General features: G+C 41.7%; 1 protein-coding gene across 1 annotated transcript in view; it reads right to left on the bottom strand.

Moving 5' to 3' along the window:
* DNAH11 (dynein axonemal heavy chain 11) overlaps nt 1-6191 on the bottom strand; it is a 77528-nt gene extending 71337 nt beyond the window's left edge. The window contains 6 exon segments of the mRNA XM_062616942.1: nt 602-617; nt 619-727; nt 1291-1359; nt 1362-1422; nt 2046-2114; nt 3016-6191. Coding sequence (XP_062472926.1) covers nt 602-617; nt 619-727; nt 1291-1359; nt 1362-1422; nt 2046-2114; nt 3016-3243 — 552 coding nt within the window. The 5' untranslated portion in view covers nt 3244-6191.
* Between the last annotated feature and the right edge of the window lie 9818 nt (nt 6192-16009).

Genomic DNA, 16009 nt, shown 5'->3' with positions numbered 1-16009 from the left:
TCACTAAATAAGCTTTCCTATGTTAAAAATATAAATGTAAGAGAATGAGTTAAACTACAGTCACCTTCCTAAAGTTACATTCAGATTTTAGGTTTATATTTCATTACATTACAGCATTTCAGACATCCAACCAAACTGGTTTAGCTGAATAATGACTAAGAAGGGAATAAGAAGTCTGAATATTACTGCTAGTTCTTAAATTGACTCATTTCATTTCCTAACATCAGCCTTCCTTAGGACAGTGATGTGAGGACTTCACCAATGGAAATTTATATCTATTTTACTGAGAGTCTTTCCAAATACCAGTTTCAAGAATTGTATGGTGGACATCTTGATTTACATCAACTTATACACTAGGAGGCACAATCATCCTTACAGTATATGGAGGCTATTATAAGACCTTTTTGTTGTACAAAATAAGCAAGACACTGTGTATTAAACAGATGCTAAAATATTACTAAGCAATAATAATAAAGTGAAAAACAGAAATTATAACAACAGAATCAAAAAAGGAATGCATACTGCAAGCTATTCACAGAAAAAACAAAAGAGGAAAATGTGAAAACAGGTAGAAGGGAAGCCATTGTCCTTAACTTCTCACCTTGTTATCATCCATAAGTGTTGTGTGACTCAGTCCACATAGGATCTATACACCTATATAAAACTCATCATTTAGGCCCCTCATGGTTAATATTAGTTTGCTCTCTTAGAAGAGATAACAGGAGACCTACAAATTATATTTCAACAGAATAGCACCACTTTAGTGCTTAAATAACAGCACTGCACTGCAGTTAAAACTTCAGAAGACTTCATGCGTCACTGAAAAAGAAGCTTTTGTAGCATCAAACCCATGCTTTTTTCCTTTGCTTGCTTATTAGGTCACTATTCAAAGTAAAATGAAAAAAAAAAATTTCAGTGAATACTTGATACAGCAAAATGATTGCATTTCATGTAATAATGACCTATTTCTGTTTTGATTACAGGAGAGTATGGTATTAGTCTTAATGATATGGGTGAGAAAGGGGAGGTTTCAAGGGTCTGGGGAGAAAATAACTCTCCCCTTAATGCAGCTGAATCAGCACTCCTCAGGCTGCCTACTAGCATCTTGCCCTGCCTTCCCATCCAGTTGCTCCACAACCACCAGTGTTATGCACCCACACCTCATTGCATCAGAACACAGAAAAAACACAAGAATTCAGTACACCACCTTCTCTGAACTCTGGCATTGCCCATTTCTGATGGAGAACAATGGCCCCAGGAACGGGTCAAATAAAAAGGTTTGCTACTTGCCATCTTTCTATTCTTGGGTTGCATGGTGTATCAAACCAAACAGTTCATCAGTTGATGGAACTTTTGGTTAAGGTCATTCTGCACAGGTTTTTCTTTCATGTTCATGTATGTGTGATGAAGAACTTTCAGCATCTGAAGCAGAGGAACAGGCTGCACATTAGTGACTTAATTTTGATACAACAGGAATCTTTCTTGACTTTCTTCTGAGCTGTGTCTGATTGACAATCTCCCGCCTTAGTCAACTGTTCACCTTGATTCCCTCACGCCTCTGTGTTAGCTTAGTCCATTATGACTAAGGGACTCCCATTCTGATATGGTTGTACTCTGCAGTCAATTCTAATAGGAAGTGTTAAATGGAGAATAAAATCCATGCAGCTGCCAACATTTAGCAGCAGAAATAGGCAAGCATTATCTATTAGAAGCATTTGTCTAGTGTTTTGGCAATATATTCCACTATTTCTGTCTAGAAGCCTAATTAAACTATCCAGCTGTTTCTTTCAGAAAAAAGTATGAATGCTCATTACTTGGTGCCACAATTAATTTTCCTTTGACATGCTAACAACACAAGATGTAGAATTTACTTGCAATGTTTGAGCTTTGTCACTTCACATCATGTGGCTAACTGGGTGGCCTGAACAGCCTGCTACTACACTGCAGTCTAAGTCAAGAGCAACACACAGAACATTTTCTGCAAGAGCCATGGCAATTTCTTTATGCTGTAAGATAGAAAACACACTGCATAGGTAGGGAGGTACCTCATTCTTTCTAGTCCCTGCATTTCCAACAACACACACAGAGCAACACACTGCCAGTACTTCCTCCAGCTGAAAAGCCTGTGAAAAACACAGAAGGGATACGCAGTGAGTGCTATTCCTCTCCTATTGTCCTTCTGATTAGAGAGACATAATTATTCACAAAAATTACCTTCCCCTCCACTTTCCTATTCCCTTTAACAGGAAAAAATGAACTTACACCTTCTTTGACATATTGGCCTCTGCTCAGCTGATGTTGCATCAAGCAACATTGTCTCTCAGAAAACAGGAAGAGAATTGGCTTAAGTTAAGAAATGCAGTTACCTCAACAAGAAGAAATCCTATTCTGCTAGACAGCCATACAGTCCTGTAGGATTGTGCCAACCCAGGAACAGAAGACAATCATCACAATTTTGCCATCAATTTAGCAGAGAGAATTCCACCCTTAGAACATTTGTGCAACTATATTTTGGTAAAATACAGTATCAGTTCACTAAAGGAACACACTTTTTCAAATAAACAGTTCTGCAAGCCACAGAATGAAAATAGCTTGTCTGCTCATGGATTTCTGTCTTGGTGAAGAGCATCCACACTGCTTTTTCTAAAGCATGCATTCCAAATCCACACTTTATTTATATATTTTTGCTCCCTTACTCTCCTTTTCCTTATAAATAATCACTAACATTTAATTTGCTATGGAGTACAAACGCTTGTTACTGTATGCAAACATGCTTGTCACCATAAACAGATTCTTTGAATAGGATATATATTTCCTTACAGGCATATATATTTCTTTACAGGCATATATATCATAATGTTGAGCATTACTGCCATGACAAGATGCCTTTAAAATACTGAGACACTGAGGACACCTTATCAATACTGTAACGTACTCAAAAAAAAAACCTTCATGTCTAATACAACCCTTTTGCAATTATTTTGATTGAAACTCTTAAGGGGAGTAATTAAAGGCAATGAATTCTTTGAGAATAAAGCTCTCTTCAGGCTGCAAGTAAAGCTCCAGGGTAGATTGTTTAACCATCTGCTCAAATTGTAGGTTCTTCTTTCTCAGAACATCCAGAGCTGGAAACAGGTCACTGATCAGGTCCATGAAAATTGGAATACCATGTGTCACTATTTTAGGCAAATTGAAATCTCTTAAGGCTCTCATAAGTACCTGGAAAAGGATGGTAAACCGCATATTGCAAGAGCATTAAACCCTTCTCTTTTTAGAATTCTGTTTTTATTCAAAAGCAAAATACAAGAAATGGCTCCTATTCTTCAATGATTTCAAGTGAAGATTCTACCTTAAGATTTCTCCTTGTTTTTTTTTTTTTTTTTCTGAGGAACTAAAGATCCTGAGTATCTGCAATGAAAGTTAATCTCCACATCTTAGAAATGGTACAACTTGGCAAATAAGATAAACATACAGCTGATTAGGAAAACAGGAAATTTAGGAATATACTGAGCTTAATGAATAAGGATTTTTTTTTTTTCAATTTTTTTTTGTTGGATTGCTGTCTGGTGGGTTGTTAAAGAGCAAGCTACACAACCTAAGAGCAGCCTGCTACACGGATTGTCCTGTGTAAAAGGAGTTTAAGACATCCAGGTTATTTGCTATGGCACCAGAGGACTAGAGGTGCCTTTCTTCACAGCATATATACTGGAAGCCATGACAAATCTCTTTTGAAACAGTTTTCATAGGCTAAGATCCTAGTGCCCCAAGGGTATATTGAAAGTCCTAAAAGCCCCAACACTGGACCAATATTTTCAGAGCTCTCTAAACTGCTGTGTATTTTCTGTAGCAGCCAAGAATTTTTGCCAAAAAAAAAAAAAAAAAGATTTAAAAGGAAAAAAAAAAGAACATTCTAGCTTTTGCTTCATAAGTTAATATTATTACTATTATTAATACTGAAGTGGCAAAAAATGGTATAAATGATTATTCTGAAATAAAAAAAAAAAAAAAAAGACTCCAGGACAAAATAATCATTACAGTCTAGGAATCCCTGTTTTGGTAAAACAGGCAATATCAACCTGTTTAGATATACAAAATTTAAATTCATTATCTCTAGAAACATTGCAAGAATGAGCCATGAAAACTCCAGGACATTTAGAGATAACTTCAAAATTATGCAGGCATAAAAATAAAGCTGCTTTTGCTTTCATAATGGTCCTGCTTGCTAGAGTTTCTGGCTTAAGATTGAAGGGTCTTCCAATTTCTTATTCCACTAATAAAACTTAATGTTCAGAATGTCTTGTAAAAAAAATATGCAGTTGGAAATGAGTAAAGAGCATACATATAGGTAAGAACTTATACACCTTCTAAGTTTTGCAACTTGTAGATTTTTATGAAAACTATTATGAATATTAATTCTTTGTAGTATAATAATTATTTTGCAATGCTTTCTATCCATTTTTCAAACAGTCCTCCACTGTGTTTACTGGGGAAAATTTAAAGAAACATTTATCCAAATAGTATATTATTTGTTTTTCAGAATAATTCTTACTGCTATAAGGTTTTTCTCTTATCCAAGAGATAGTTTTATTTCCAGGAGAGGTATGACACAACAGCATAACGTAGGTTGGCCATCATAAACTGATACACAATAAGCAGCAATATACAATTATTTAATGCAAAATCAGCACATTACAAATGTCTCAAGTTCAGAGGAAAGGCACTTACTTCTATATTCATATCTGATAATTTAATAAGGATGGACATGTAATTTAAAGTGCCTTCAAAATAAAAGGTAAGACTATATACATAATCCCCCCTATTATTCTACAATATCCCAGCTGCACTGGTATGTGTTAATTAACACATATAAAGCCCAGAAGCCCAAAGAGACCCTCACCTGTTTAGAAAGCAACTCCCTGCAGAGAGTATAGAAGGTTATAAGCTTCCTGGCTAACAGACATGCATCAATAAACCCTTTAGCAACCAACATATTTTCAGAGATCAGTTCAATGTCAGGGGCAACCATGGCACATGGTTTAAGGAAGAAAAGAAACCCCATAATCCAAAACCACAGATTAGTATTTAAACATGGTAAGAATAAGTCACTTAAAAGAAATGACTGTGTGCAAACATTTTTAAAAACAGAGCTTGAGAGAGTCACAAGTAAGAGTGTCAGTCAAAGCTAACAAGGACCTTACTTCAAAGCAAATGGAGCTAATTAGGCACTGCTGATTGTTAGTATTCAGTAACATTACTGCACGCAAAGGAGGCAGCTGAGAAACACAGGGCTTGCAAGACAGGTACTACCAAAACTTAGAGCAGGCACCATCTGCAGCAGCATCACTTGCCAGTGACAACTGGAGTTCATGGCCAGCAGCAGAACAGGGTCTAGAAGTCAAGTGCAATACCCTGCCATTGCTAAAAATACCATTGTTTCTTAACAGACTTCAGTTTTTGGAGGGCTTTAAAGCTTTTATATGACATTACAGTTGTCTTTGGAGGCTTCACTCTTTCTTTTTTAAATATAACCTTCAATTCAAACTTTTAGAACAGAGCCACAACCATTTTAATGAGATGATAAATGAAAAAATCTCCAGTTAAAAAAGTATCGCAAAGCAATAATGCAAAGGCTAAACAATTTCTTCATTAAAAATCACTACTTAAGTTACACAGTGGCAAAGAAGAGATCTTGAATTGTGTGTTCAGGTCAGCTACAAAACAGCAATTTGTCCTGCAGAGTACTTTTCTTACTACTGACAAATACAAAGGTTTCTTTTGTTCCCTATCCATATTTAAATATGACAAAATGTAGAGCAGTGGTTTAGTCCAGCGCTGTATTTCTGGCAGAAATCAGTAACATATAGCCTAGAAAAAGAGTAAGCACTCTGCTGTTAAACTATTTTTAAGTAAACTATTTGCTAAGAAGCATTTTTTCATAAGCCCAAACAAGGGCTGCTATATGCATTGCAGCCAACTATAAAAATTTATATGCTCTCCTACCTACCACAACCCCTTTGTTCAAATAGTACAACTGCTTGCACAAGAAATATCAGGCTAGCAGCACTTAATATGTCTTCTCTCCCTTCTTTAATATATCCCTCTCTCACCTAATAAGGTGGCAAATATGTGGAGTCAATGCTTTACCAGTTACCTCCCACCTTTCCTGTGCACTGTACAATGGATAAGAGCTGTTACAGACTCCAGCTACCTAGCTGAGTTCCTCATTCCCAAATGCAGCAGATCATAGTTTAATTCCAAATGTTTTTTTATTTTATGTGACAACCAAGGTAACACTTTGGTTCTATGTAGCAAGTACATTTTGAACACCATAGTGGAAAGCACAGCAAATAATAATTTGACTGTATCTAGAAGTACAAATATTGTTAAATAATATTATTTCATACCCCTTGCTCTTCATATCCCTTATACCCACTTGGTATGCAGTAGTCCTGCTTTGTCTTGAAGACTTCTTAGATGGCAGCTAATGAGAAGGCTTGGTAAAGCAACAGCTAAGTTGTGAAATACTATAACAACCACCACCACCAAAAAACAGTTACGGGGAAGCAGGATCTCCTTCCATTTGCTGAGACCCAGATATGGGATCTGACTCAGCAACAGTCTTTGTGGAGGCCCAGGAATTCAAATCTTAACCTCCCCCTTGTAAACAGATGTTATTTAAGTGCTTGTTACAAATCACTGCAATTTAGGCTTAAAGAATAAGAAAGCTAATTGCTGCTACTGCTTGGTCCTGCCATCTGACACAGGATGTTTGGTTGGCAAGGGGATGAGATGTGTCTGGCAAAAGATGAAACAGCTTCCTAACTTCAGCAGACTTCATGCCTTTCTGCAGTGAAATCATGAAGGAGTCTGGTGTCAGGAATTCCATGGCTAAAGCAGAAATAATAAAATACACCAAAATCTTGATGCAGTTTTAATACAGAAGGAAGTAGTACCTGTGTTTCAACCTGCTCACAGAAGTAACAGTGATGCCTGGTTCTCCTCTAAGTTTCTATCTTTTACATATCAAAGGGATTTACTACTCAGAGAAGCATATCCTAGATAGCATATCTATATTTGCACCTCTTCAGACAGTGTGGCAATGCCTTGCAACTTGCCCCATTGAACTTCAGTATGCTGAAAAATGAAATCACAGAATAATTTTTTTTTTCTCAAGTCTTGATTTAATCAGTGAAAAGTGTTAATGCAAGAGCAAGAATTTCAAGCAACAACTTTTTTTAAGCAAGCCATGCAGCTCCAACGCTTTGTTGGAATAAATTGGCATCATTTTACTGCCCAGCCTACTGGAGTAACTGCTTGTGGAATTAATACACTCTCAGAAACACCATTTTAATACAAACCCACCGAGCACAGGATGCAAAATTCAGTCAGGTCTTTTAAATTCAAAACTTTCTTTTTTTCAAACATTACTGTTATGATATAAAGCATAAATATGTACTTTAAGAAAAAGATAATGGGATACAGTGTCCAAAAGCATACGAATTTTTCTTCTTCTGAACAATCACATATTCAGTATCTTACTAAGTAAGAGTGTGCGGCTTCTTTTCAACTGGTAGTTATGAAACATGTATGAACACTTGCATACCTACACCCATGAAAGTATGTAATAGCTAGACAATTTTCAAATGGTCTTTCTACTAAGCTAAGCCAGCTTTAAGGATTCCTATTTAGCACAAAACAGTGAATATTCTTGCACATATTGAGGTACATTCCATGTGTTCACAGATACTTATAAAACAAAGTAGATTAAACAAAAAAGCAAGTTATACATTTAACTTCCTTTCTCATTACACTGCCTAGGCGGGCACAATGTGAATACTGATTTTCTTCACAGAAATCCTGAAGGAAACAGAAATTGCACTTCACTGCAAAGCAAGGTTAGTAACATTAGGTGGGAAAGGTACTATAAATGTAGACTTGATATACTAGTATATCATAAATGTACACTATAACATACTTGCCAGAACAGAACTTTGAGGTTTTCAGGTACTTCTGTCCAACCTACGTATCTTGGGTTCATGGTAATAAATATTGCAGCTGATGACTTTAATGTCATGTTTTCACCAAGGAATAAAAATCCATTAGAAGAAAGGTAACACAAAAATTTTACCTGTGGATTAGATGTAAACAACTGTATCCTACAAAGGCAGCTATTGGGGTTGCAGATGACAAAGGTGCATCTGGGCCTCGATCCTGTCCCTCACAACAGCCAAAAGCAAATAAAGTTTATTAGAGCTGATCAAATAGAAGCATTTCCCTGGTAGGCACCAGCTTTTAGTAATCTGTGACTGCTCTGTACAGCACTGAATTTGGAAGGAAAAGACTGGGCTGTTAGAGCAACAAAGAGTGCACATGGCTGAAGTACGTCTATAGGAGGAATTATCTATTGAAACATGTAAAATAAATGGGAATGGGAAGGATGTGGTGGGTGGTCTTGAAAAGGCCAGAAGACAGCACTAAATAAAGGGAGCAGTGGAAGGAAAATACAAGGCGTGTCTAAAAAGCACTGTAAAAAACTAGAAACCCCAGGATATCTTGCAAAGTTGAATCCCATCAAACTTCTCACCCCATATGATACAGTAATTTCACATGGTGGGACTTGAACAGGACCAGAGTTTCAACACTGAAGTTTTAACTGGATTTCTGGAGGGCCAGGAGTTCACTCGCTTGTATTGCTACATTTTGAAGACGAAGTTATTTTAAGGTAGTATATTACGCAGGTGATTCAGTGTTACCAGCTACTCCCTCACTGCACTTACAAACATTTTCAGAGGAACACTGGAAGAAGATCTTACTTGTTCACTATTTATAGCTTGCAAACAACAATAAAGAAGCACTGCTAAAATACTAGTTTCTTTTTCTTGTCCCTAATTGCATCGGGTATAGTCTTATACTGCCACCGACTTCTACCAAGATGTGACAGAATTCAAAGCTCCTGTTGATATTTATAGATATTATAACTTTCATAGATATTCTCTATATCTATGAAAGGGAATCTTTCACTTTATAATATCAAAATTCATAATATCATAATTTCACTTGATAATATCAAAACTGAAAGATTTAGCATTTTTGCTTGAAAGCAACAATTTCCAATGTACTTCACAGGAAAAAGAAACTAAGCACCAATTTCAGTACTGCTCGGCAGAACATCTCTTACCTTGTAAACCATCTGCACAGAACAGTTGAAGATGTATACCATGGTACCAAAGGCACAGCCAAAATCTTTGGTGATCTCTATTTTACCTGTGCTGGCTGGTCCTGCAGGAGCACCACTCATTGTTAGGTAGAGAGACTGAGTTAGAGCAATGTAATACTTTAATGTGAGAAAAGTTATTATTAGCATTGCAAAGCACATCTACAATGTCAGGAGGTTTTTTTCCTCAAGCCTTATGTGTCATGGATGATTTAGTCTGAGTCCACTTTCGCATTATAATTTAATATACTTCTTTCATGTTCATGTAAAATCATGATGTGGCATTAGTTGGGAAATGCTTATTTTAGATACAAAAACCAACCACATCAACATTTTTTTAGCAGGAAGGAATAGCTTATCACTGGTCACACATGACAGGAAACACGAGGCTTTAGTTGCTGCTTTGTCTATTTCAAATACTTGAGCTCCCAGAATTGTTCCCCCAGGACTGCTGTGTGCATCTTTCTGGATCACTGATTTTGACAAGAAATTCCATTCTGGAGCCAGAACATTTCCAGAAAAAGGGAAATGTGATGTGAAAACAAAAAGTAGTGGTTTGGGACTTCAACACATGGAAAAAAAAAAAATTAAGCTACACAAGAAATATCTGTTATTTTAAAATAATGGACACTAAAATCATACCATTACTTAAGTATTCACACCTACATGCACACACATGCTCATATACTGTGACTTAATAACCTCATAAAATAGATGAGGTACAGAAGAACTCTGAACATCAAATAACATGGTGGATGGATGATGGCAGAGCGGTGGATGTGGTCTAACTGACTTCAGCAAAGCATTTGACACAGTCTCCCACAGCATCCTCACAGCTAAATTGAGGAAGTGTGGTCTGGATGATCAGGTAGTGAGGTGGACTGTGAACTGGCTGAAGGAGAGAAGCCAGAGAGTTGTAGTCTATGGGGCTGAGTCTAGTTGGAGGCCTGTAACTAGTGGAGTGCCTCAAGGGTCAGTACTGGGACCAGTATTATTTAATACATTCATCAACGATTTAGATGAGGGAATTGAGTGTACTATCAGCAAGTTTGCTGATGACACTAAGCTGGGAGGAGTGGCTGACACGCCAGAAGGCTGTGCTGCCATCCAGCGAGACCTGGACAGGCTGGAGAGTTGGGCAGGGAATAACTTGATGAAATATAACAAGGGAAAGCTTACAGTCCTGCATCTGGGCAGGAACAACCCCAGGTTCCAGTATAGGTTGGGGAACGACCTGTTAGAGAGCAGTGTAGGGGAGAGGGACCTGGGGGTCCTAGTGGACGACAGGATGACCATGAGCCAACACTGTGCCCTTGTGGCCAAGAAGGCCAATGGCATCCTGGGGTGTATTAGAAGGGCGGTGGTTAGTAGGTCGAGAGAGGTCCTCCTTCACCTCTACTCTGCCCTGGTGAGACCGCATCTGGAATATTGTGTCCAGTTCTGGGCCCCTCAGTTCAAGAAGGACAGGGACCTGCTGGAGAGAGTCCAGCGCAGGGCAACTAAGATGGTTAAGGGAGTGGAGCATCTCCCTTATGAGGAAAGACTGAGGGAGCTGGGTCTCTATAGTTTGGAGAAGAGGAGACTGAGGGGTGACCTTATAAGTGTCTATAAATATATAAAGGGGGAGTGCCACGAGGATGGAGCCAGGCTCTACTCAGTGGCAAACGATGATAGAACAAGGGGTAATGGGTACAAACTGGAACACAAGAGGTTCCACTTAAACTTGAGAAGAAACTTCTTCTCAGTGAGGGTGACAGAACACTGGAACAGGCTGCCCAGGGAGGTTGTGGAGTCTCCTTCCCTGGAGACATTCAAAACCCGCCTGGACACGTTCGTGTGTAACATTATCTAGGTGTTCCTGCTCCGGCAGGGGGATTGGACTAGATCTTTTGAGGTCCCTTCCAATCTCTAGCATACTGTGATCTAAGAAACATTTAACTTTTTATTTAGTGAAACAGATAAAGCAGACATTGTTATTAGTAACAGTCATTACCTGCTAGTCAAAGGTGTAATAACTAGCTGAGGGGTATTTCTTAAGTACTCATAAAAGTACTGACATTGAGAATCGCACATGTTGGCAAAGCAGTGTTTCTGGGTGTCATCCCATCTATGGCATATGTGTGACAGCCAAGCAAAAGCTCCAGAAGTGGTGACCTAAAAAGCCATTGCAGAGCCATTAGGCCAGGTAGGAGTTACTCAAATGAAAGAGATGCAATCCATCACAAAGCTGCAGCTGTCATCAGTAGGTCTTACACCTCATATAACCCAGATAACTGGGCAGACTAAGGAGGACTAGGGAGGACTCTCAATCTATTGTTTCACTTGAGGGAAAGGATAGTTGTTTAGACCCTGTCCCGCAGGGGAAAAAGGGTACCGGGGCAAGAGTTAGCAAAGCTCACTCACAGAGCTTCAGGTCAGATTCAAAGTGCGAGGGGGTTGTAGCTGGGTTTGAACTAGTGGGGCATTGTTCTAGTATTAATGAAGACCAGAAGGCCTCCTGCCTCCCAAGGGTGCCACTAGCGTGCTCTGCTTGCTCCCTGAAATGCCTGTACACCAATGCACGCAGCATGGGGAATAAACAGGAGGAGTTAGAAGTCTGTGTGCGGTCTAAAGGTTATGATCTGGTGGCAATCAGAGAGACATGGTGGGACAGCTCACAGGACTGGAATGTGGTCATGGATGGCTATGTCCTTTTTAGGAAAGATGGGTCAGCAAAGCGAGGCGATGGAGTTGCTCTTTAATGTGAGAGAGAGACTAGAATGTACTGAGTTCTGTCCAGGGGCAGATGAGGAGAAAGTGGAAAGTCTGTGGGTACGAATTAAGGGACAGGCTGGTATGGGTGATACAGTTGTGGGGGTCTATTTTAGACCTCCTGATCAGGACAAAGGAGTTGATGAGGCTTTCTACAGGCAACTGAAAGCAGCCTCATGACTACATGCCTTGGTCCTCATGGGGGATTTTAACTACCCCGATATTTGCTGGAAGACTTACACAGCCAGTCATTCACAGTCTAGGAGGTTCCTCCAGTGCATTGATGATAACTTCTTAATGCAAATGGTGGACAAACCAACTAGGAGAGGAGCGCTGCTGGATCTGGTACTCACCAACAAGGAGGGTCTGGTTGAAGTGGTAATGGTCAATGGCAGCCTTGGCTGCAGTGACCATGAGATGGTGGAGTTTAGGATTCTATGTGGGAGGAACAAAATACCTAGCAAGGTCACAATTCTGGATTTCCGAAGGGCCAACTTTGGCCTCTTCAATCAATTGCTAAGGGAAGTCTCATGGGAAAAGGTACTAGGTGGTAAAGGGGCTCAAGATAGTTGGTCAGCATTCAAGGACAACTTCTTCCAAGCTCAGGATGAGAGTATCCCAATGGGTACGAAGTCAAGTAGGGGAGCCAGGAGACCAGCATGGTTAAACAAGGAACTGCTGGGCAAACTCAAAAGAGAATCTATGGATTATGGAAGGAGGAGCTGGCCACTTGGGAGAAATATAGGACAGTTGTCAGAGAATATAGGGAGGCAGTTAGGACAGCTAAGGCCTCCTTGGAACTTAATCTTGCAAGTCAGGTTAAGGACAATAGAAAGGGCTTCTCCAAATACATAGCAGATAAAACTAACACAAGAGGCAATACAGGCCCACTGCTGAATGAGGTGGGTGCCCTGGAGACAGAAGGTATAAAGAAGGCAGAGGTGCTGAATACCTTCTTTGCCTCTGTCTTTACTCCTGCAGACTCTCCCCAGGGGATGCAGATTCCTAAAGCCCCAGAAGGAGTCAGGATAAAGGAGAAGTTTGCTTTGGTGGATGAGGATTGGGTTAGGGATCAGTTAAGCAATCTGGACATCTATAAATCGATGGGTCCGGGTGGAATACACCCGCGGGTGCTGAGGGAGCTGGCGGAGGTCATTGCTGGGCCACTCTCCATTATCTTTGGTAAGTCGTGGGAAACAGGAGAGGTGCCTGAGGATTGGAGGATGGCAAATGTCACGCCAGTCTATAAGAAGGGAAAGAAGGAGGATCTGGGTAATTATAGACCGGTCAGCCTTACCTCCATCCCTGGAAAAGTGATGGAACAACTTATTCTTGACACGATCTCTAGGCATATCAAGGATGAGGGGGTCATTAAGAGCAGCCAACATGGCTTTACCAAGGGGAAGTCATGTTTGACCAACCTTATAGCCTTCTATGAGGAAGTAACTAGGTGGCTGGATGATGGTAGAGCAGTAGATGTGTTTTTTCTTGATTTCAGTAAGGCATTTGATACTGTCTCCCACAGCATCCTCATAGATAAGCTAAGGAAGCGTGGGCTTGATGATCAGGTAGTGAGGTGGATCAAGAACTGGTTGGAAGGAAGAAGGCAGAGTTGTGGTTAATGGGGCAGAATCTAGCTGGAGGTCTGTGACTAGTGGAGTCCCTCAGGGGTCAGTGCTGGGACCAGTGCTATTTAATATTTTCATCAATGACCTGGATGAGGGAACTGAGTGTACCCTCAGCAAGTTCGCTGATGATACTAAACTGGGAGGAGTGGCTGACACACCAGAGGGCTGTGTTGCCATTCAGCGAGACCTGGACAGGCTGGAGGGCTGGGCGGGGAGAAACTTGATGAAATTCAACAAGGGCAAGTGCAGAGTCTTGCATCTGGGGAAGAACAACCCCATGTACCAGTACAGGTTGGGGGTTGACCTGCTGGACAGTAGTGAAGGGTAAAGGTGTTGCAGAATGACTCTAAGAGCAGAACCATAGAGTTCTGGAGGACTGTGCAAGCAAGGCAGGGGGTGGCTCCCACAGGTGGCCGGAGACCGGACCTGGGAGGAGAATGTGGAGGAAGCTGTGGGGACTAACCAATACTGTTATGCCAAGAAGGAGTGGCTGAATATCACTCCTATATATGTATGAACTGCGTCACAAATAAGGTAGAAGTTGCTTATCACCCATATTGGGTTGGCCTGTCTGCTTCTCCTCGCCGCTTACAAATGGCGCCCGAACAGGGACGCGGACTACAGGGCCCTGGTCGCTGGGGACCCGGATTACAGGGCCCCGACTAGCGGGGACTCGGATTACAGGGCCCCGACTAGCGGGGACCCGGTTTACAGGGCCCCGACTAGAGGGGACCCGGGATACAGGGCCCCGGGCGACGGGGACCCAGATACAGGGCCCCGACTAGCGGGGACCCGGATTACAGGGCCCCGACTAGTGGGGACCCGGGTTACAGGGCCCCGGCCGACGGGGACCCGGGATACAGGGCCCCGACTAGCGGGGACCCGGATACAGGGCCCCGGTCGACGGGGACCCAGGATACAGGGCCCCGGTCGACGGGGACCCGGAACGGCGAGTGAGCGGCGCCGGCGGCAGCGGCCGGGAAGCGCGGGCAATGCTGCTGCGGTGGCGTGACGGACCCGGGTGCTTGGACTAACCGAAAGAATCCGCCGCTGGGGAGAACCAGACACTGCTGCGTCGGGAGGCCGATCCGGAGACCGAGGTTACAGGACGACCCAGAAGAAGACGATCCGGAAAAGGCTGGCCATGAAAAGGGACCGAGAGGTAGCCCTGGACTTATTACAGTGCTTTTTATAAAAGCGGGGAATTGAGCCCTGAACTTTTTACAGTGCTTTTTATAAAAGCGGGGAATTGAGCCTGAGACTCTAAAGCAGCTAGCAGGTCTACTGGCTGTAGGGAAGGCTAAGAGATTTTTTTTGCAGATCCTAATACAATATTTGAGGAGAGTGAGTGGCGAAAGTTTGGTGATGAACTATTTGACTCAGTGCTTAATGATTATAAAAAGGCAAAGAAACTCGGTAAACCACGGAGGGAAGTAATGAACTGTATAAAAAGATACAAGGCAGAAAAGAAAACTGCCGCGGTAGCAACGGAGAAACTAGGAACAGACGTCCCCGGTCGGTTGAAACCGGGGAAAGATTACAACTCGTTCCCCCCCCAACTCGCGGGAGCACAGGGTTTCCCACCCCCCCCTTCCTTTTCTCCCCCTCCATCAGAAGGTGCCGTGGAGGAGGTGTAACCCCCTGCTCCCCCACCACCCCAGTTCCGAACGTAGGGACTGTGAAAAGGACAGAGAAAGTATATTAGAAGGGATACGCATGATTAATGTCGAGGAACCCGAAAGAAAGAGGGCGGTGCCTCGGCGCCGGATCAATTGCGGCGCCACGGTGAAGCACGCAGTAGAAAATAGGGCTCATGCGCTAGCGGGAGATTTAAAGGAACCGCGAGCCTCTCCAGCCCACTATGCCCGAGAGTGAAAAAATTTTTAACTCGGTCACGGAGGAGCCAGGTCTGCAGATGGCTACATACCGAAAGAGATACATCTGATAAGAAAGACACAGCTGCAAGCAACGGAGACCCCGAGTTCGGCGCAGGATCAGCCCCCGAATCCCCTGAATCCGAGCCAGATTTATATCCTCTGCTTCCAGACCCTGACTCTTTGTCTCCCGGGTCGGTCTGCTCAGACTTACTGGCCCTGGAGACGCTCAGTTGTAACAATGGGTAACCAAATATGTGATCATTACTGGGGAATTTTCTGCTGTGGGCCTCTCTGTATATCCTGTGTTTACTACACAGCAGGGGGGTAAAGAGTGGGAAGCTTTTGATCTCAAAATAGTTAAGGAGGCCTGACAAGCAGTGACCACATATGGGTTAAAATCCTCTTATACTCAAGCTGTATATGTTATGATTTTTTTTTGCGATTGACAGGAGACTTTAATGATCCCCCTGCTATAATACATGGTCAGGCATTAGGTTCAGGTTATATAACTAAAACTCCAGGTATTCTTGTCCAGTACA

The sequence above is a fragment of the Pezoporus occidentalis genome, unplaced genomic scaffold (assembly GCF_034315485.1).
Source record: "Pezoporus occidentalis ecotype Australia unplaced genomic scaffold, CSIRO_AGI_Poc_V1 ctg103, whole genome shotgun sequence".
Taxonomy (NCBI): domain Eukaryota; kingdom Metazoa; phylum Chordata; class Aves; order Psittaciformes; family Psittacidae; genus Pezoporus; species Pezoporus occidentalis.
Note: the sequence above shows the minus strand (reverse complement) of the source record. Positions and strands in the feature narration are given on the sequence as shown.